This window comes from Passer domesticus, chromosome 31 (genome assembly GCF_036417665.1).
Source record: "Passer domesticus isolate bPasDom1 chromosome 31, bPasDom1.hap1, whole genome shotgun sequence".
Lineage (NCBI taxonomy): Eukaryota > Metazoa > Chordata > Aves > Passeriformes > Passeridae > Passer > Passer domesticus.
The window spans coordinates 4065622-4088464 of record NC_087504.1 but is presented as its reverse complement, the minus strand read 5'-3'; the positions used below and the strand labels follow the sequence as shown (position 1 = coordinate 4088464).

Below are 22843 nucleotides of genomic sequence, written 5' to 3'. Positions count from 1 at the left end.
AATTGTGACACCCATGACCTGACCAAGGGCTGTGGCAGAGGCGTTTTGTGCTGCCTGGGGACATTTGGGATAACAGCTCTCCTGAACCAGAGGCTTGGGGGGCTCTGGGTTTGTCCCTTTCTGTGGGTTTAGGGTTTTTTTCTCTTTTTTTTGGCCGTGTCGCAGCACAGCAGTGAGCCCGAGGAGGTCCTCGGTGCCAGGGATGGAGGGAGAGGAGGAAGGTGTTGGATTTCTGCGCATATTCTGTGTTAAATACTTTAAAAGGTCAATTGAGGCAGGATACTGTGGATGTGGTCAGAGCCAACAGGGCAGGTGGAACGAGGCCTTTCTCCCAACCCTTAAAATTAAAATTGGGAAAGCTCTGGGTGATCACCAGCTCCTGTGTGAAGCAGGGGGTGTTGGATGGAGTGCTCCCCATAACCACAGGGCTGCTCCTGGTTGCAAATTTCCCTGCAGCAGCGTGGAGCTGCAGGAAAGGGGCAATGCAAGGGTGGTCGTGGCAGGATGTGTCTCCTAAAGCTGCACTCCCCAAAGCAGGAGCCAGAACACGCCGGTGTGGGGCTGGGGTGAGCTCTGTGTTGTGCTTGGGGATGTTTCAAAGCTGTGACTCCCCCAAATAATCCCTCTCACCACCCCCCCTCCCACCCCAAATAATCCCTGGGTTCTCCTCAGGGCAGGGGCTGGGGTTGGACCCCCACGTTTCAGCCCAGCCCCACTTTGCAAAGGCAGCCCTGGAGTCCTGCCCTGCCCCGGGGTTTTGGGGAGTGAGGGGAACAGAACGACAGGGCAGTCAGGAGAAGTTGTTAAAACAAGATGGACATACCTCTTTATTGCAAATTCCAAAGTAAAAAGATGTACAGTACAAAGGAACTCAAAAGTTCAGCCATGGAACTCCCAGCCCGTCCCTCCATCGCCTTCCTCCGCCCTCTCCCAGCTGCATCCTCCTCCTCTCCCCAGGTAAAACAGAACAGAGAGGAAAACCAGGGCTGGGAGGGGAGCACGGGGCCAACACCAGCGGCCTGAGGGGAGAGGTGGCCCTGCCCCACAGCTGCACAGCGGGCAGAGGGTGTGGGACTGTCCCAGCAGCATTTTGGTCACCCCTGAGCGCCCCGCGGTGCCTGCCCACAGCTCTGGGACCCTCAGTGCAGCACGCTCGGTCACTCATGAAGCCTCACAACACCCCTGTGAGGTAGGGAACGAGCCACCACAGCCACAGGTGGGGAGAAGTGGGAATCCTCCATCCCTGCGCCCAGTTAAACCAGTGCTACCAGTGTGTGTGACACGGGGGAGGTGCAGGACGGCACAAGCACGCTCTGCCTTTGCTTGGACTGGCCTCAACTGAGCAGCAAAATTCACATCTGTCAAATAAACTGGACTGAAACTCATCACGTTTCCTGAAAAATAATCCCAAAGTGACCAAAGCTCAAAACCCAAAAGCAATTCCAAGGTGGTGCCTCGGGCATTCAGCTCCGGGTTAAACCTGCCTTTGGTGGGGGTCGTGCCCAGCTCAGCCCTTCTGCTCAGGAGCTGGGGGGTGGGCAGTGCTGGGGTGCAGGTGAGGGTCACCTGAGGCCACCCCCAGCCCCAGTCCAGGGCCCTTTAGCACCACTGAGCAGCAGGAGACCCCAGCTGAGCCAGTCCTGTCACTGCAGGGGATGCCCTTTAGGGTTGGGGTGAGGGGGGGAAGCCCAGGGCAGGGTGGGAGTCAGGTGAGGGAGAACTGGGGGAACTGGGAGCACTGGGGGGGCAGCAGGAGCCCCCAGAGCAGCCCTGCAGAGCTGCTGCCCCACAACCCCCTGGGGAGGAGGGGACTGGGGGGGCTTTGGGGCCTCTCTTGGGGCTTTTTAGGGGAAGAGATGGGGGCTGCAGGTGAGGGGAGAGGGGGTTACAGGTGAGGGATTAAATGTGAGGGGTTACAGGTGAGGGGTTAAATGTGAAGGATTAAATGTGAGGGGTTAAATGTGAAGGGTTACAGGTGAGGGGTTAAATGTGAGGGGCTACAAGATATTGGGTTACAGGTGAGGGGTTAAATGTGAAGGGTTACAGGTGAGGGGTTAAATGTGAAGGATTAAATGTGAGGGGTTAAATGTGAGGGGCTACAAGATATTGGGTTACAGGTGAGGGGTTAAATGTGAGGGGTTACAAGATATGGGGTTACAGGTGAGGGGTTAAATGTGAGGGGTTAAATGTGAGGGATTAAATGTGAAGGGTTACAGGTGAGGGGTTAAATGTGAGGGGTTAAATGTGAAGGGTTACAGGTGAGGGGTTAAATGTGAGGGGTTGCAGGTGAGGGGATATAGGATGAGGGGTTCAGGTGAGCAGTTCCAGGGTGAGCCATCACAGAACAACATCCTCTCCTGCCAGAGCAGGTCCAGCACGGAGCATCCTCACCTGCCTGGGGTCCTCACCTGCCTGGGACCCCCATCCTCACCTGCCTGGGACCCCCATCCTCACCTGCCTGGGGTCCCATCCTCACCTGCCTGGGGTCCTCACCTGCCTGGGACCCCCATCCTCACCTGCCTGGGCCCTCACCTGCCTCAAAGGGAGCCCCGAGCAGGCACTGACCCCACAGCCCCCGCAGGGCTGAGCCACCTGACACCTTTAACACCAAAAACCTTCCAACAGCTCCTCACTGCTCCCCAAAACCACCCTAAAACGCCCTGGGGAGAGCCCAGATGGCAGGAAAAGGGGAGGAGGAGTGAGAATAACTGGGACACCAAGACAACCTTCCCTTGTACAGTGAAAAGGGAATTTATTTCATTTATTTCAGTTTATTTCATTTTCTTTTGGCTTATAGTAATTGTTAATCATGTTGGGTAAGACCGGTATGAGCCACCATGCAATTTCTAATACACTAGTCTTCACTATTGAGCTTTTACAGCTTGAACAGGTTGTTGGTTTGTTGGTTTTGTTTTTAAATTTTATTTCATTTTTGCAGCAGAAAAATCATTCAGACTCAGGTGTGGCCTCTACGGAACACCATGGGGTTACCTGAATTTTTTTTTTTTCAACATTGGCTTTTATATTTTCAGAAAAGGTGAAGAGGAAAGTGAATAAAGCAGCTTGGACTGGCATTTCATTAACGCCCTCCCCTCCACACTTTTGGAGTCACAAATTAACCCAAAAGGGAGGATTTTAGAGGTGGGGGAGGGAAGGGAACTCCTTGGTGTGGTTGTGAGTTTTGGCTATACCTCCCTAACAACACCACCCCCCTTAATTTGCTCCCAAACCCCTGAACCCAGAAGGGGAATTCTGTGAATAACACGTTCAAATTTGGAGATTTGGGTGGGACAAATCCCCAAGGTTCTTTGCCCAAAATTTCCTCCAACCTTAGCTTCACCCAGTGAAGACCCAACTCAAACATCTGCCCTGGGGAGGAAACCAAAGGAGAAAAACATCCCCAAACACCCCAAACTCCTTTTTTTGAGCAGAAGAACCAACTCCAGCCAACAGGAAGCTGCAGAACCTCCTCCCTCCCCTTCCTCTTGCGTCTCACACTGACAAAGCATTAAAAAAAATAATATATATACAGAGTTTGGAGGGACTTTTTTATTTTAAAGTCATTGAGCAGCTTCATGAGTTGCCAGCACAAACGCCAACGCACCGAGCGTCACCTACAAGACTCAGCCCAGCCTAGGAACAATTATGAAATTCAGCCAAATCTTGCATAGAAGTGGTCGACTTATTGCACATTGGAACCCAAAAATAGACACTTTTGCTGCTGCAAATACCACTTGCAATAAAACTTTTGTTAAAATCTATTTTGAGGGCGTTAGGTTTTCGTTTGGAATTTTTTTGTTGTGGGTTTGTTTTTGGGTTTTTTTTTTTTCCTTTGGGGGACATTTCCTGGCTATCTAAAATCTAAGGACAACAGAAAAATCTTAAAAAAATAAAAATAACCATGGACAATGGCATAAGCCAGAAGCCATTCTATAATTTTTGTAGTTCTTTGTATTTACAAAAAGGCATGCCAATAAAATAAAATGATATATTACAGTATTTATAATATTCTCTTAAAAAGTTCAACCACACTTTTCAGCTATTTTTTTTTCCTTTTTTTTCTTCTTTTTTTTTTTTGTGCTGTTTACAACGTAGCCTGTACATATGTATGTAGATTTTTTTTTTGTTGTCGTTCTCTCTTTGTTATTATTTTTATTATTATACATCCCATCCTGGGACCAACGGGGGCAGGACAGACAAGGTCCCTGCTGTGGGGCAGAGCTGCTCCCGTGCCGTGCCCACCCCGAGGATGCCAAGGTGGCACAGATGGCTGCTGGATGGCTTCCTGCTTGGGTTCGGTTTCTTTTAGGTGATTCCTGGCGTTTTCTGGGTTTGTGGGATTATGCAAACTGAGATTCATCCTCCCATCAAGCTCTGGTGTCTTGGGGTTTGGTTTTTCCTCCCCTACTTTGGGTACCCTCGGTTTGGATGTCACCCTTGGCTTCCCCTCCCTGGTGCCACCACCCTGAAGGGACCCCCCCCAACCTGAGTGGGGCTGGCCTGAGACTGGCTGGGGACACCCCAAGAGGCAGCTGGGGGTGAGGAAACACAAACCCAGCCTGGTGTGGCTCGTGGTGCTCCTTCTGCTGCAGTGAGACCAGCCCAGAGGCAGCCCCGGGGTCACCTGGGGCAGGGCTGGGAAATGGGGGGGAGGTGAAGGCACCTGGCCCCTCCTGGGCTGCAGCCCCACAAACCCCTCCTGGCCACACCCCAGCACCCCGTGGTCCAGCTCTGCACCCCTCAGAGCAGGAGCCACGATGGCCACGGGACAGCCCAGGGTGGGTCCTGACCCCAAAGGTGGGTCCTGACCCCAAAAGTGAGTCCTGACCCCAAAGGTGACTCCCAACCCCACCCTCCACCCCAGGATTGCTGTGGGTGAGCTCCCCAAATTCCTACCAGCAGAGGTAACGTGCTGCTGCTTTTTTTTTTTTTTTTCTTTTTTAACATTTATCTCTACCAAAAGAAGTGTCCACGCTGCAGGATGGAGGCTGAAGGATAATTAATATTAATGCTAAATATTGCAGGATACAACTGACCTTGCTGGCTGGTTGAAGCCCTAGGTTTTGGATTTACAGTGACATGGATAACAAGCCATTCCCAGATTTATCCTCCCCCTTTTGGTGAGGTCCAGAGCAGCATTTTGGAATTTTGTTCTGTTTCAGTGTGCAAAAAAACCATGGCTGTATGGAAAAGAAAGTTGAAGTTGTTAAACAGACACACACAATTCATTCACCTGCTTGTTCTGTTGGGGTTTTTTGTGGTTTTAGAGTTACACTGAGGTTTTGTTGGGGTTTTTTTTGGTTGTTTTTTTTTTTTCTTCTACTGGCAGGTTTATGGAAGATTCTCTGTGAACTGGGAGTACTGGTGGCGGGCAGGAGCATCACTAAGGTTTCTCTCCAAAATACAGTGTGCGGTAGATACTCAGTGGAGTGCCTCAAATTTATGGCTTAACACACCTCTGTGGACAGGTGAGTGCGTGTCCCCTGGTTGTGGTTCCTCATGCATGGTCCCTGGTCATGCCATCATGCAAAAAATCTGCAAAAATCTGCAAAAAATTCGCTTCTAGGCGTTAACGAGCACTTTGTTTTTTGGGGGGGGATCAGCCCGAGCTGGCTCCAGGCTGAAGGTACCCGACTACCCCATCTCCCAAACCAAGTAAAGCCCATGTAGAAAGTAGAATGCAAATAATAAATCTCAAATAAACTATGGTAACTCAGTGGGCTTAATGGGTGCCTTGTTGCATTTTTTTCTTTTTTTTTTTGTTCTGCTTGTTTTAACTCTTTTTTCAATTTTTTTCCTCTTTTTTAAAATTATTTTTATTTTGCTGCTTAACTAAATGCAAATCTAGTTTTGCATGAACAAACCCATTGACATTGTGACTTCTGGGTTTTCTTCTGAGAATAATCAACAAAATGGGAAAATAAAATCCATTTGGGGCTGCTTTGGAAAATACATGAATCCCAGCAGCGGGTTTTGTTTCTCTGTGTGTTTGTGTGTGTGTGGTTTATTTTGCTTGTTTGTCCTAAGTTGCATTGACTGATGTGGAACATGCAGTATCCACCTGCCCAAACAATAGAAAATCCTTTTTTTTTCCTTTTTTTTTGTGTTTAAATGTTTGTTTACAGGGTCCTTTAAACAGGTGGTAGGTCACTGCTTTAGATGCAACGCTGTCACACAGTAAGCAGACTATGTTTGGTATAAGATCTTCAGGTAAGTGTCTCCACAGCTGTTCTGTATTGATATATTTCAGGAAGTTTGTAAACAATCTTTTTTTTTTTTTTCCACTTGCAAATATTTTAATTCGTACAACTCTACTATTTTTTGTTTTTTGTTAATTTTTTTTCCTCTCTGTGTGTGTGTGTGTGTGTGTGTGTGTGTGTGTCTCAAGACTTGGCCACCCTGGCGTCTTTTTGTCTCTTTGCCTTTTCTCTCCTGCCCTCCTCCGCCCGCTGCTGTTTCTCCTTCTCGGGTTTGGTGACGCTGTCGTAGGACGGCAGGGACGCCGTGGATGGGGTGCCCTCCTTTTTCTCCCTGTTGGCTCCCCCGTTTTCCAGTTTGGTGGTGGCAGGCCTTCGGCTGATGAAGCCCCGTCGTGCCAAACGAGCCCTGTAAGCCCTCTGGATCACCACCGCCGACACCTCCTCCTGCTTGCGCCGCAGCGTGGTGGTGATGGGCTCATAAGACACTTTGGAAGGGTTGGAAGCCACAAACCTCTCCTCCATCTGCTGTCTCAGGATATCCAGCTCCCCGCTGTCCCCCAGCACACGTTTGGTGAAGGCAAACAGGATGTCCAAACAGTGGATCCTGTCCCCACTTACCATAGGCAGGTCCATGGCGATGAGTTCGATGGTGTTGGGCTTGGGGACGCGCAGGGGATGCTCCAGGGCGTCGGCGAAGTCCGCCAGCTTGCTGTACTCGATGAACTGCGTGGCGTCGGGGTCGAACTTCTCCCAGATCTCGTAGAAGGTCTCGAAGTCGTCCTCGCTGAGCGGGTCCGCGCTCTCCTCCGTCGCCACGCTGAAGTTCTCCAGGATGATGGCGATGTACATGTTGACCACGATCAGGAAGGAGATGATGATGTAGCTCACAAAGAAGAAGATCCCCACCGAGGGGTTCCCGCAATCCCCCTTGAAGCCGCTGCCCGGGTGCTCCTTGTCCAGGTCACAGTCTGGGGGCCGGTTCAGGATGGGCAGCAGGAGCCCGTCCCAGCCGGCCGAGGTGGTGATCTGGAACAAGCAGATCATGCTGTTGCCAAAGGTCTCAAAGTTGAACATGTCATCTATGCCGGCCTCGTGCTTGACGTAGGCGAAGTTGGACATGCCGAAGATGGAGAAGATGAACATGACCAGGAAGAGCAGGAGGCCGATGTTGAACAAGGCAGGCAGGGACATCATTAAGGCAAAAAGCAGCGTGCGGATCCCTTTGGCTCCCTTGATCAATCGCAGGATGCGGCCGATGCGAGCCAGGCGGATGACTCGGAACAGAGTGGGTGACACGAAGTACTTCTCGATGATTTCAGCCAGGAACATCCCTAAAGGAGAGAGGCAACGGCTGTGACAGTGGAGATGCACAGGCTGCTGCTTCCTCTGGGCTGAGTGGAGGATGGGGCACGTGGAAGGCTGTGGGTGGATTTTCAGAGGGTGTCTGGGATGGAGGGTCTCATGTTCAGGCAGGTAAATCCTCCTGAGGGGCAGCTCTGATCTCTGCTCCCTCTGAGCAGTGAGGGGACAGCTGGAGCTGTGTCAAGGGAGGGATATCAGGGAAAGATTCTTCTCCCAGAGGGGTTTTGGGCACTGAAAATGAAAATCAGGGGATGGGCATGGCCCCGAGGCTGCCAGAGCTCCAGGAGCTCTTGGACAATGCTCCCAGGGTGGGATTGTTGGGGTGTCTGTGCAGGGCCAGGGGTTGGAGTGATCTCTGTAGGTCCCTTCCAGCTCAGGACATTCCATGATTCTGTGATTCTAGGTCTTAACTCAATGCTCTGGCTCCCAAAATGGAGAGGGGAAGAGGTTGGAAGCCACAGACCCTCCTGCATGGATAGGGAAGAGGTTCAGCTACAGAAGGACTCATCCCTCCTGCTCCAAGTTGCTTTTTGGAGGTGTCTGCTCCCAGTGCCTGCTGTGGGAGCCATGGGACTCTGCTCTGAGGGTGCTAAAAGTGGGTGAGATCAACCTGATGTCAAGCAGCAGAAAAATCTGGGGCTGAATTTCAGGCTGCAGGATGGTCTGGTGGTTTCTCGTGTGCCTTGTGCCCTGCCAAGCTTTACTCCCATTCACTTGTGAGGTTGTGCATATTTTGTACATTAGATGCTAAAAACCTCAAAACCTGCTGGAGGAAACATGGATTTAACATTCAAACAAACTGCAACCAAGATGGCAAGGCCTGTGCTGTGGCAAGAAGCCTTGCAGGGCAATTTTCAGAGGCTACTGAGCATTAAAATATTCTAATGAAGTGAGCGAAACTTCAGTTTTTACAGACAGAGCAATTGTCAAATGGCTTACCCCACACAACTGGAATGCCAGAACAGAGGGAAGGGGCATCAGTCAGGACTTCATAAATAAATTCAGACAAATTCTGCCACGGTGTCTCCCCAAGGCTCAAAGAGAACCCTGAAGTCCTGCTACATACATACCCCTTTCAAAGACACGTTCTACCCTAAAAATGCCAAAACAGCCTGGCACTCAAACACCTCTAGGTGTGAAAGAGGCTTTACAGAGGCTCCTGTGAGCCAGAGAGAAGTTTGATAACAGGATCCACGTTTAGCCCTGAAAGAATTTCCTACCAAGGTTGTTGACATGGAAACCAAGAAAGAAAAGGATAAACAAGAGAAATTCCAATGAGCACTAAGTTGGTCTCTCATGACCAATGAGTAAAGTGTAAAAAGGATAAATAAGAGAAATTCCAATGAGCACTAAGTTTGTCTCTCATGACCAACGAGTAAAGTGTAAAAAGGATAAGAGAAATTCCAATGAGCACTTTGTCTCTCATGAGCAATAAGTAAAGAGTAAAAAGAAAAATGAGTAAAGAGTGTTGTAAGAGTGTATAAAAAGCATGCATGCTAAAATAAAAACGGGCTTGAAGCCTTCTGAAAATGGATCGTGCTGCTTTGTGTTGCCTCTGGCTCAACCACGACCTCTGAGTGGCGTCCCACTTACCCACGATGGACAGAATCACAACCACGAAGTCAAAGATGTTCCACCCGATGGTGAAATAGTAGTGCCTCAAGGCGAACATCTTCAGCACGCACTCACAGGTGAAAAAGATGACAAACACAAAGTTGATCCAGTAAAGGATGTCCTCCATCTGCTTGCTCTGAGTGTCGGTCTCCACCATCATGGTCACCATGTTGAGGCAGATGAGCATCATGATGACGATGTCGAAGGCTTGCTGCGTGACGAAGTCGAAGACGGCTCCTTGGATGCGGTTCTGTGGAGCAGCAGAGACAGGGAACCGGGTGTCAACAACAATCATGGAATGGTTTGGATTGGAAATGTCCTTCAGGTGATCCCATTCCACCCCCTGCCCTGTCCAACCTGGCTTTGGATACTCCCAGGGGCACCCGCAGCTTCTCTGGACAACCCATGCCAAGGCTTCCTCACAGGGAGGAATTTCTTCCTAATTTACCATCAGTCAACAAATTATTTCACCATTGGTGGAAGGAAGGATAAGGACCTAGTTTTGTCAGTTTTGAACAAAGCTTTCAAGGCAAACCCTGTCCACGAGGCAGTCTGGTTAGGACGAAGGCAGGGAAATGCCATTATTTACACCCCAACCCTACTCCACCCCTACTAGCAGCACATCTTGCTCTCTGCTGAGCCTTTGCAGTCCCAGCTGGGGAAAGCAGCCAGGTCTCTGCACTGATGGGTACCTGCAGGAGAACCCAACACCTCTGGTGTCCTGGCACCACCCCAGCCCCAGAAGCAGGATGCTTTATCCATACAGCCCCTAAGGGACTCAACCCAATCCCTTTTCTGGCTTTCTGAGGGATCCAAAGCCTTTCAGGAACCAGGGCAATGAGCTCAGATCTCCATCAGCGAAGCCCCCAAGGCTGGATGATTGCCAAAGCTTCTCCTGTGAGTGCCAGGAGGCTCCTACTCCACATCTAAGGTCTCTCGCCCAGGTGAAGTTTTGGGATTATTTTCTTGATTCCGGTGATGAACTGATTAACACCAACCCCAGTACAAATCTTTTAACCTTTGCAGGTGAGTTACAGTGACAAAACCAGGGTGATGAAGGTCCAACATGAGTTAGAACAAGGGATGGGTTTTGGAGAAAAAGCTCCTTTGAAATCCACCCCACAGGTTTATCCTGATCTCCCTCTGATGTACTCACCAGAGGTCGGGGAATGGGTTTTTGAGGCTTCTTTGAGCCCAGTTTTTTCATGGCATTGTAGTACTTCTTTTGTTCTTCTGTCATGAAAATATCTTGACCTCCAAAGTAAAGGGGCAAAAGGAAAACTGGTTACAATCAGCTCATGAACCAGAAGGAAAAGGAGTAAACCCCAGCTCAGGTGAGACCTGCCAGGTGGGAGACTGGTGGCAGCTACTTCGGACAGAAAAAACTCACACTAACACCCAGGGTGCACTGATCTTAATGAAAAATTATTGGTTTTCCTAGAAATGAAATTTATAGGAAATTAAAATTACCTACAAATTGAAATGTATGGGTTTCATTGCACTGCCTCCTTCCCCATCCCTCTCTCCCCTCTGTGGTGAGCAGCTGGGAGGGCATTTCCAGGAGCTGCACCATGAAATCCACCCCAAATCAGAGCTCCAGCCCCTCAGATTGGGGTATTCTAAGGGGACAATGGTAGAAACCCAAACTTACAACTTTTTTTTTGAGGAAAAGCACGTTATGAGACAGAGACAGAAGGAGAGGCAAGGAAGACATCGTGCTTCCAGTCTGTATTTTAGTCAAGGCATAAAAAAAACCCAAAATGCATGAAAATCTAGAGAAAACATTTAATCTGGCTGTAGTTTAAATCAAGCCTTGGGCTGCACGTTGTGCTCAGCCATTCCTGTGAGGCACCAAGAGGCCCACAGCTCTAAAAAAAGGAGCTTTGTGCCCCAAAATGACTTTATTTTGCAGAGAAAGCCACCAGCCTGAAGAGCCAACAGTCCTGGAACAGGTCTGAGCTGGAATCAGCAAACACAGATCACTTATCTTTTTCTTTTGTTGATTGAAGTTGTCGATGATGACACCAATGAACAAGTTCAGGGTGAAAAAGGAGCCAAAGATGATGAAGATAACAAAATAAATGTACATGTAAATGTTGTCCTCGTACTTGGGCTGCTCTTCTTGCTGAAGGGGAGATAAGAAAAACAACAAATGACATTTCAAAGACATCATACAAACACAGGCAAAATGAGATTGGTTGTGTTTCCAAACCATCAAAGATCAAAAATCAGTTAGAGTAGAACAACAACAACAACAACAACAACAACAACAACAACAACAAAAAAACCCAGAAGAACCTGCCATTTTTGGGATTTTCTTCAGCATCTTTTAACTCATCAGACCCCCAGAGCAAAGGAAACAATCCCAGCATGAAATACTTGCTACAAACACAATTCTACGACTTTTACTCTTGATTTTAGCAAAGCAAAAGAGCAGACAGAAATAAGGGGAAGGGAGTTTTGCAGGTTACCTTTCTGGAATCTACAGCTGCATACATGATGTCCATCCAGCCCTTGAATGTAGCCTGGCAGAGAAAACACAGAGACAGAATTCACCCAAAATACAAGAATTGCACCAGCTCTGTCAGGGACTCCCTGGCATTCTTGATGGCCCTGTATAATGAACTTTAATATTATTTCAATATTTCTCTTTTCATTTAATCTAAATTACAGAAATCAAGCTCAAGGAGTTGAACCTCATGAGGTTCAACCAGGCTGAGGGTGACTGGGGGACTTGGGGCCTCTTATTGAGACCCATCAATCAGGAAAGAGAAGAAATATAAAATGGCAAATTCATCCCAGCCCCAACCCCAGCGAATGCTGGATTTCAGAGAGGGAAGCACATGGAATGCACCAGGAGCATTTTGTATTTCCAACCCCTTAGTTTGGGGTGGTTTAGGGGGGAAACACAGCTCTAGCCCCTCAGTTTGGGGTATTTTAGAACCCCAGCCCCTCAGTTTGGGGTATTTTAGAGCTCCAGCCCCTCAGTTTGGGGTATTTTAGAGCTCCAGCCCCTCAGTTTGGGGTATTTTAAAGGGACAATGGCAGAAACCCAAACTTACGACTTGCAGCAGAGCCAGATATCCTGCCCCAACGTTGTCAAAGTTAATTTTCACATTCTTCCATCGGATCTCCGTGGAGTTGGGTGGCATCAGAGCCTCGCAGTCTGTCTTGTTGTTAACAACCTCTATCTCAAAGCGATGCTCAGCTGTTTCATTAAAGCAGTAATGATATTTCCCGGCAAACAGGTTAACCCCCATAATGCTGAAAATCAGCCAGAAGATAAGGCAGACCAACAAGACATTCATAATGGAAGGGATAGCGCCAACCAAGGCATTGACAACCACCTGTGTTGGAAGGGGTGGGAAAAAGTTTCAGTATAAAACACGAGGCAGGAGACAGCAAGCAAAAGTACAGCTGTTTTTGGGGGGGGAATGGGGGAGGCCACTGACAGGTCGGGGCTTGATCCAGGCAGAAGTTGGCAGTGAATTTGTTGGAAGCTTCAAATTTTGCTTCAAAGGCAGCTGGGGAAGTTGTGTTTTCAAAATAAGTGTTTGTGTTATGATTATTATAATGTATATTTATTATATTATATGATATTATAGTATAGTACATTGTATATTATATCTTATATATTATATGTTATATATGATATATTATAGATATTATATGTTATAGATAATAGATTACAGATAATAGATTACAGATTATATATTATAGATTACATATTATAGATTATATATCATGTATTAGATATTGTATTGAATGTATTGTATATTGTACATTGTATATTGTATATTGCATATTGTATGGCATATATTATACATTGTATATTACATATTGTATATTATGTATTGTATATATTATATAATATATACATATTATACGTATATATTTCAAAATAATTTCTCTTTTCAAGCCATGTTGTTGGATTTATGGAGTCTGGACTCTTTGTTCTTCAACAAAACAATTCTTTTCTGTAATTTTAATTGCCCAAAGGCAGAGGGAGGCTCAGACTGTTGTAACAAACAGGCTCCTGATGGAATTTCCTGAGAGCCAAGTGTGAGGACACTTTGGCTCGTGGATTCCAGAGGTTTTCTCAGCCAGTGGCCCCTCCAGCCATTCCCCACGTTCAAACAAGGCTGTTTTCACTCAGGGCCTGGTCCTGCTCCCCGCAGTGGGGTCAGCACCAAGCCCAGCATCACTGTGGTCACACTAAAGCACGGACTAACACCAAGATCACACTGTGGACTAAGCAAGGCCAGTCGTGTAGTCCCAGGCAGAGAGCTGAGCATGCAGCCTGGCAGGCTCCCCAGCACACAAAAGCCACGTTCCCTCCTCCAAAGGGCAGCAAACGCTCAGGAACGAGGATGGGTTTTGTCAGAGCTCATCTCTTCCTAATTTTAGCCCTTCACGGTTTGGGAGCACCGTGTCCCTGAGCATCCCTGGCCAACACATGGCCAATGTAAGCTTTTAATAGAGGCAGGTCAGCAGGATATTAAATCTTTTATTATGATCTCCTAATTTAGATTCCTTTAATAGAAGAACATCATCTAAACTATCTGCCTTGGTTTTGAAAGGTAACTCAACCACACACAGGGGACTTGGGAGGCCCCAAGGGTGGAACGTTGGCCACAGCTTGTCCTGGTCCTTCTCCTCTCCTGGCTGGAAGCCACCACCACCCCCTGTGGCCACCACAGCACCTCGTGGCCAGCATGGACTGAGCCTGGAGGTCTGGGCTGCTGGCAGGTGTCCAGGGGTGGGACTGGGTGGGTTTTAAGGTCCTTCCCAACCTAAACCAGTCTGAGATAGAGGGGTGAAGGAAAACTGAAGACCACAGTAGTCCAGATGGTGAACCTTCTGTTCCAGGTGGTAAATGATGTCAGGAATTCATCCCTACACCCAGGAAGGCATAGGTGAGAGCCCCAAAAGGCTGCAGGGGGATGCCTTTGCTCTCACTCTCTCTTCATGCCAACAGGATGCTCAGCTGCTGGACCAGCAGCACTTTTTGGGTCCCTTCCTCCTACAAATACATTGATTTATTCCAGCTACCATGTGAAGCAAAAGAGGGTACTATCCCCCTGAAATATGGTCATTTATGGCTCACTAAATCCACAGAGCTTTCCAAAAGGAGGGAAAGGAGGAACATGGCTTTTGTGTGCAGACTGACAAGAACACATGCATGTCTCACAGCATCACTATCAAACTCCCTGACTGAGCTCAGAGCAGAGCAAGCTCCTGGAAATGCAGATTGCTATGGAGGAGAGAAAAGCAAAGAACTACAGTTCCAGTCTCCTTTGCACAGGCATTTCAGATCTCTGAAATTGGTCTGGTTGGATGGGGCAGTGACACTTGTCTCCAAAACAAAGGAAAGATAATTGGGTCTAGGGAGCTGACAGGGCTGAAGTTGTAACTATCAATTTTCCCGTGGTGAAAATCCCCCACTTGAAGCATGAGAATTTCCTGGTTGTACATCAGAAATCTTCTCCCCGGCATGGTTTAAAACTAGCTTTTAGTTTTTCCAGGTTTAGTGTCCTTTGTGATCAAACTTCTGGGGAGGACCCAAACCCAGCCCAGCAAAAGCTCCACCTTTGTGTGAATGGAAATTTTTCTTCCTTTGTGCCTCTGCTGTGGATTCAAACCTAGAATTAAACTCATGACACAAAGAAATAACAGCAGGAGAAGGTCTTAGACAGGAAACACCTTCTTTGGATTTGGAGCTCAGCTATTTCTATTACTTCCCAGGGAGTTTGAGGAGCCCTCCTCAGCTCTCTGCTCCTCTTGGGCTGGATTTTGGGATTTTGGGCTGGATTTTGGGCTGCAAAGATCAGGACGATCCAGGTGGAATTGCTCCAGAAAGATCCAGGTGGAATTGCTCCACTCAGACCCTGAAGTAAAACTGTGACTGCTATTCCTTTCCCTTATTATTTAAAATATATAATTTTCTCTCTGGTTATGAGCTAACTGGGATTTAGCACAAAACCCCACATTCCTGTTCTAAGAGCACCTGGGAAATCCATTGATATGAAAAAGCCTTTATTTCATTTTTTACTACACTTTTTGTTTTTGCATGTTCTTAGGAGACTCTTTCAATCCCAAATGGGGAAAAAAGCACCAAAATGTCAGAATATTAGTGGCAAAGCAGCCAGACACTGCAATAATTGAAACACCCAAGGGAGTGGTGCCAATTCAAGCTTCTTAAGTTCAATGCTTTGCTTGTGCTTTGTTCTGGTTCCACAGTGACAGGACAGGGACCAAAAAAGCATGGAAAAAAAGGAAGGGGACAGAAAGGAAAAGCTTCACTACCAGACAAGGCTGCCAGTCACCACCAGACTGGACTGAGAACAACAAGGTGCAACAAGAGGAATGAAACCAAAGTTTTCGAAGAGCTGAGCTCCCCCCAGTCCCTTCCTGCAGTGACCCACAAGAGGCAGCAGCCTTTTCCCCCTGGTTACTTTTTTAAAAACCCCCTCTGAGACAGAATCTTTCAATCCAATTCCACCAACAGCCAACACCTGGAGACCCTGAGGTGGTTCCAATTCTGCTTCTTTGCACCTGGTGATTCTCCCTAGGTAAAAAAAAAAGTTACAGCTGAGAAGCCCCTCGGATGCTCGAGGTCAAAGCCAGGCCAAATGAGAACAGCCAAGTGTCAACATCGGCTACAAATGGGTGGTTTGGGCCAGTAATTAATGTAATGAGGCAGCTGATGCATCTCCCTTCGTTAGAGGGGAGGGTGCAGCGGTGGGCAGGGTGAGGGTACATCCACGTAGAGGTGATCAAGTCAGCAGCTGCATCATGATTCTGTTTGGAATTTTCTTTCCACCAGTTTTGATCAGTTCTAGCATGCTTTTAAAATAAAATGCTCCACGGGCATGCAGAAGGATCAGCTGCTAATGGCATCTTACCCTCATCCCCTCAAATCGGGACAACGCTCTTAAAGGCCTCAAGGCTCTTAGTGTCCTAAGGGATTTTATGGCACCTAGTTCCGAGTAGCCCAGGGCATTAGCTATAAGGCTGACTAAAGAGACCTACACAGAAAATAGAAAAAAAATAGAAAAAGAAACCAGAAAACAATAGGAAAAAAAAAAAAGAAAGAAAACAGAAAAACAGAAAAAAAAAAAAAAACAACACAAAAAAGGAAATGAAAAAAAAAAAGAAAAAAAAAAAGAAAAAAAAGGTTCCAGACTGTTAGATTGGATCCCCTAGCCCTGATTGCCCAGCCCAGGAGCCACCTGGGCCGCCCCAAATACCGAAGCCATGACACCAGCTGCCTACTTCACTTGACTGAACCGACCTGGAAGGAAATAATGCAGTTGAGAAAAGACCAAGAGGGGAGAGATCAGTGAGAGAGAGAGAGAGAGAAAGAGAGAGGCAGAGACACACACGGAGAGGGGCTGTTGGAAGGAAGAGCCCAAACGATGACAAAAACCTTACCCTCGCCCTTTACCGGCTGCAGGGATCCCGGCGGCGCCCATGAAATTTAAGCCAGACAAATGTTAAAGGTACCTATGAGAAAGAATACAGATAAATACACACACTGCACACCTGGGCCAAGCTCTCCATCACTCTGGGGGTGCTGAGCCTCAGCCCAGCTCCTCCTGCCTCACCACCCCAGCGTGGGGGAGATCTTCAACCAAATGGGTTGGAGGTGTTCTGAAAAGATTGAATGAGTAATTTGAATCTGTTCATGATTGAAACTTTAAAATGTAATCATTTTCAACCAAATTGGTTTAAGATATGTGATTTTCTCGCTGGTTGTGAGCTAACTGGGATTTAGCACAAAACACCACATTCTTGTTCTAACAGCACCTGGGAAATCCATTGGTATGAAAAACCCTTTATTTAGTTGTTTTACTGCACAATTTTTTTTTTTTTGCATGTTCTTAGGAGACTCTTTCAATCCCAAATAGGGAAAAAAAAAAGCACCAAAATGTCAGAATATTAGTGGCAAAGCAGCCAGACACTGCAATAATTGAAACACCCAAGGGAGTGGTGCCAGAACCAATTCAAGCTTCTTAAGTTCAATGCTTTGCTTGTGCTTTCTAAACCAAATTGGTTTAAAACCAAATTTCCAGGAAATTTGGTTTCAAACCAATTTTGGGCTGCTGATGAGTGGAAGGATATCACTACCAGGGTAGAGAAACTTCCTTAAATGCCTCCCATGCAAAACCAGGACGCTGGCACACAAAGCAGCTCTGATTTTCTGCCTGCTCTGACTGTGATCCTGTTTTAGAGTTGTTCAAATTCCTCAAATACAGCATTTCTGATCCCTTTTCCAAGGCTTTTCCAACCAGCCCAGTACAGTCCAGTGTAGCCCAGTACATCCCAGGGCTTCACCACACGCTCCTGTGGCTGCTGAGGTTGAGATTGGGGGAAAAAAACAGGAAAAATCAGGAAAAACAGGAGTGGGATGGGGGAAAATGGGATAAAACAGGATTGGGATGAGGGAAAGTGGTCACCATGCCTGGGGATCCCCAGGAATTGCTTTTCCCAAGGTTTTTTCCACATCCCAAAACCAACATTTCCAGTTTTCCCAATTTTTTCCCAACCCCAGCTCCAGAATCCTCCATTTTCCTCCATTCCAGGTGTTTTCTCCCTTTTTCCCCCATCTCAATCCTGTTTTCCTCCCATTTTTCGCAATCCCAGCTCCACTTCCCCCGATTTCCCTCATCCCAATCCTGTTTTATCCCATTCCCCCCATCCCATCCCCATTTCCAACATTTTCCCCCCAATCCCAACCTCAGCAGCCACAGGAGCACGCAGTGAAGGACTGGGCTGTACTGGGTTATACTGGGCAACCTGTTGAGCAGCCTGGAGTCAGATCTAGGCTCTAAATCTGAATTTTCAGAGATCCTTGAACCCACCAAGTCCAGACAGAACTTGGCCACGTGTAAACAGTTACAGACATGGCACAGCAGCTGCCACTATTCCCTTTATTTGCTACATTTTTTCCTTTTTTTTGCTACATTTTCCCCAATTTTTGCTACCATTTTTCCTTTTTTTTTTTTTGCTACCATTTTCCCTCTTTTTGCTATATTTTTCCCATTTTTCTCCACCATTTTTCCTATTTTTCGCTACCATTTTTCTCCACCATTTTTCCCTACCCTTTCTCCCATTTTTCTCTACCATCACACTTCAGACAGATAAGAAAGAGACGTGAACCCTTTTTAAGAAAAGAAAAAAAGAAAGACATCCATGTACAGCAACAAACAAAAAAAACACAGGAGCTCCTCCTGGAACAGGTGGGGTTTCAGGTGAATTCTCAGAATAGGACACTTCCTATGTATCATTTTTAATACAAAATATATTAGATTAATAATTAGAATTAATAGAATTAATTAGAAGGATGATTCTTATTCCACATGCATTTCTGGGAAATATCAAATCCTGATTTTAAATGCATAAATGTGTGGGGAAATTGAGATTTTTATCTTCTTTGGGCATGTGGCTGATGGGCTTTTTCCATCTTCATATGGAAATCCCCTGTCCACAGCAGGGCACTTGGAATGAAATTATTTTAAGGTTCCTTCCAACTCAAACCATTCCAGGATTCCATGGTATCTTCCCCAAAAATAAGTGGCCACAACAGATTGGTTTTTCCATCCCATTTTAAAATTCCACTACTTTGAACCATGCCAGGGCTGCCCCAAAGGTTCCAACAAAGCCTTTGTGAGGCAAAATCACCTCAGCCAGGCCAGGGCAACGCTGGTATGCTAAAATCCTAAATATAAATAGAATTAACTATAACAATCCAATGGTTTTAGGGATGTGGGCTATTTAAAGAACGCTGTAAATGTAACACTGGAAGTGTCCCATCCCTGGAAATTGCCCCTGCACCCCTGGAAGTGCCCCAGGCCAGGCTGGACAGGAACAACCTGGGATGGTTAAAGGTGTCCCTGCCATGGCAGGGGTGGCACTGGATGAGCCCAAACCATCCCACGATGCCATGAACAAAGAATTCCCATTTTTAGAGCTTTTTCCCCTCGGGATAACCCCTCACTCCCGAGCAGGACCCTTGAGACCATGCCAGAAAAGGCTGTTTGAGCTTTTAATAAATAATCTTTGAGGATTATTCCCTGAGGACATTCCAACAGAAGACACAGCAGGCACCGAGGTCGGACAAAGGGAATCCCAGATTGACTGAAAAGCAGAATCCTTCATTATTACCCAGTAAAAGTCTTCACAAACACACCCAGGAAGCTTTGGGGATGAGGAGGAGGGGAATTGGACAATGCTATAGCAACCTGCAAAATAACATCCAAGAGTGTTGTTAGGATGCAAAGGCTCAATCCCTGCTGCCCTGGCTCACTCCAGCCCCTTCCACGACACGCCACAAAATTTGGGTTAAAAAAAGGTGATTTAACAGGTACAGGACACGAAGCATTGCTGAGGTTTTGTTGAGGGATATTTTGGCATCTCAAAGTTACATTTCAAGTGGTTCATTCAGCGAAAAATGTGCAATTCTTCTGTGACATCAAGGGAAAACAGGAATTCTAAAATTCCTAAAGCCCTGGGAATTCCAAACCCTTCTGCACTTGGCTCCCTCACTGTTCCCTTCCTGCCTGGGAAGCTCCTGATCTTTATTCCACTCCCACATACATGGGAAGGAAATTAAACTTGAACCACATCTGCCCGTTAAACTGGAATTAAATTTGAATTAAACTGGAATTAAACTTGTACTTTATCTTCAGGCAGCGAGGGAGACCCAGAAAATACATGTATTTATTAATTTATTTCAAAATTTAAATTTATTTATTTTTAATTTCTTTTCTGTCAGAAAATAAAACTTATAATGTGCAGGTTGTGTCCAAGGAAAGGTGTTGAGGGGATTGGAGAGGACTTTAAAAAGAAAATTAAAATTTCAAATTTCAATTTTCCTACAGGAAACAGAGTTTGAGTCACTTCTGCCCCTGAATTCCAAGCATAGTTCCTTCCACCTACTCAGGAATATTTCCAGAGTGATAATGGTGCTGAACAGCAACTGAATCATACACAGAGTGTTCCAAAGGAGAAGCCTGGAAAAAACTGGGAATTCTTTTTTAACATACTTGCTCTTGGGGCAGTCACTAGAGCCACTGAATCCCAGATGGATGTGATGAAACCCTTTAAAAGAATCCAAGCACTTGGGATTCTAAATTTCCTGGTTCTGAAATTTCCAATTGAATTACACCATTTTCTACCACTTTGGCCAACATAAATTCAATTTATTTTAAATTCCCTCTGTGCTTCAGAGCCAAATTTATTACTACAACTTCTCTCTATTGTCTTTTTTTTTTTTTTCTTCTAATTCTACAATTTATTCACCCTTTCTTTATTTCTCAGATTTATCCTCCCTCCCAAGATGTTCTGCTGGGATTCCAGGGTGGATCTGCCCCTCACTCTACATTATTCTGAGCTTTTTGTTTGATGTGATCCTGCTTTTTCTTTCCTGTCTCTTTTGAACAAAAGATGGATAATGCTGAACTTGATTGTGCACAATGAGCTTTCCAAGGGTTGAGATTCTCACAAATCCAGAAGTGGGGTGGTGGGATGGGGAGGCTCTGCTGCCTCATCACCCCCTCATCATTAATAATGCAAGAAAATGATTACAGAGAATGTAACTCCCAGAAATATCCCCAAGGAATTCCACATCTGCACAGCTTTCCCACTGGTAACACCTCCAAACACAGCCAGGTCTCCTAAAAATTCCATTTTCAGCACAGAAAAAAAGAGCCAAGGGCTGGAAAATCCTCCTTGGTCCCCGCAGGGCAGAAATCCCACAGCTGCACAGAGGGCTGAAGGGTTTTGCCCTTCTTTTGGGAACTCTCAGATATTGGGATTGTTAAATCTGTGACCCAGTTAGGATGTGAGGAGGAAACACCCCAAGCAGAAGGAAGGAGGAGAGGATACATACAGCCACGATGAGGAAATCCAGCCAGCACCAGGCGTTGGTGAAGAACTTGACAAATCCATAGGCACACCACTTCAGCAGCATCTCCAGGATGAAAATGTAAGTGAAGACCTTGTCTGCATACTCCAGGATGGTCCTGATGGTTTTCCTCTGCTCGATGTAAATATCCTCAAAAGCCTGGGAAATAACCAGGGGCAAGTGGCATTATATGGGATTTATTGCACACTTCAGGAGCTTCAAATGATCCTGAGGTGAGTTCAATGTACAGTTATAGATTAGTTAAATATATATATTAAAAAATATATATATAAATAAATATATATATATATAAAGTACATAGATACATGATAGATAGATAGATAGATAGATAGATAGATAGATAGATAGATAGAAATACATTAAAATACATATATTTTATTTATATATTAAATCAAACACAGAAAATTGATTTTGTTCCAGTCACAGATTGGACTTTATGGTCTTGGAGAGCTTTTCCAACCTCAGTGATTCTGGGAATTTCTGATTCTGTGAAATCAGACATAGATACAGGCTGACTTTTGCCCAGATCCTCACATTTCTAGTCAATCCAGGGTCAGAACCCAGATTTGAAGGCTTTGTTCTTAATTTAAACTAAACTAAAAACACTAATAAGAGCTTGTGTTTTCTTCCAAGTAGGAATTCCCACAGTTTGCTTTTTCCCAAAATTTCCTGTCTACAATCAGATGTCCCCGAGCCTTTAATTTAATTTTATTTTACTCACCAGAGCCCCACTGCTCAGCAGGATCATAAAGATGATGAAAGTCTCAAACCAATTGTGCTCCACAATTAGGAAACAAGTTTTCCTCAAGGTCCACCACGACTTTCCCAGCCCCTCCTCAATATTGACCTGACAACACTTGCAGCGCTGCATACAGCCTGGAACAGGGACAGGACACACTTTCACTCAGGAAACGCAGGATTTAAGGTAAAAACATTAAATTCTCACTGTCTAGAAGCAGTTTGGATGTCACCAACATGAACCACGCTGAGTGGGTTTTAACACGAGTTAAAATTTTTGCGTTCTTGAGGATTTTAGGGTTGTTTTGTCACTTCTGGGCACCAGAACTGACATCAATTTGGGAACAGATCAGCTCGTTCTATTTGGTGAGGTCCATGCTCTTGAGGAGACAAGTGGAAAACTTGCTGATAAAATAACCTTGAACCATTTAAAGCATCTTTGCCTTGGGAATTCCTGTAACAGATCAGCTCTCAAACAACATTGAGGCCAGAGGAAAGGAAAAGTACTCTGCTTCTGAGTACTTAAGGCATCAACTGCACAAAAATCATCTTGTTCTACTATAAGTCATGTCTGATTCTTTAGAAATTCCTCCTCTGAGGGTGGGGAGGCTCTGGCACAGGGTGCCCAGAGAAGCTGGGGCTGCCCCTGGATCCCTGGAAGTGTTCAAGGCCAGGCTGGATGGGACTTGGGGCAAGCTGGGATGGTGGGAAATGTCCCTGCCCGTGGCAGGGAGTAAATTTGGATAAGTTTAAGGTCCCTTCCTACACAAACTATTGAATGATTCTATGATCTACATCCTAGCAGTGGCAGCTGCATCTCTGAGAGTTTCATTTTGCAAATTCCTCTGAATCAGTGCACCAACATCCAAGAAGGGCCTTGAGATAAGCTGAGAGCCTGCCCTGATCCAGGCTTGTGGAAGAGTGACTTCTGTGAGCAGAGAGAAGTTTGATAACAGGATCCACGTTTACCCCTGAAAGAATTTCCTACCAAGGTCACTGA

At 46.1% G+C, this 22843-nt stretch overlaps 1 protein-coding gene across 5 annotated transcripts in view; it reads right to left on the bottom strand.

Moving 5' to 3' along the window:
* Positions 1-796: 796 nt before the first annotated feature.
* The window catches only part of SCN8A (sodium voltage-gated channel alpha subunit 8), a 65105-nt gene continuing 43058 nt past the window's right edge, over positions 797-22843 (bottom strand). For 4 of the 5 annotated variants that reach the window (XM_064400939.1, XM_064400937.1, XM_064400938.1 and 1 more), the window contains 9 exons: positions 21827-21981; positions 21070-21243; positions 16082-16204; positions 12239-12523; positions 11648-11701; positions 11164-11301; positions 10333-10437; positions 9156-9426; positions 797-7531 (listed from right to left, as the gene is read on the bottom strand). In XM_064400939.1, coding sequence (XP_064257009.1) covers positions 6384-7531; positions 9156-9426; positions 10333-10437; positions 11164-11301; positions 11648-11701; positions 12239-12523; positions 16082-16204; positions 21070-21243; positions 21827-21981 — 2453 coding nt within the window. In that variant the 3' untranslated portion in view covers positions 797-6383. The remainder of the gene's footprint in view (positions 7532-9155; positions 9427-10332; positions 10438-11163; positions 11302-11647; positions 11702-12238; positions 12524-16081; positions 16205-21069; positions 21244-21826; positions 21982-22843) is intronic. The other variant, XR_010351276.1, reaches the window with a different exon arrangement.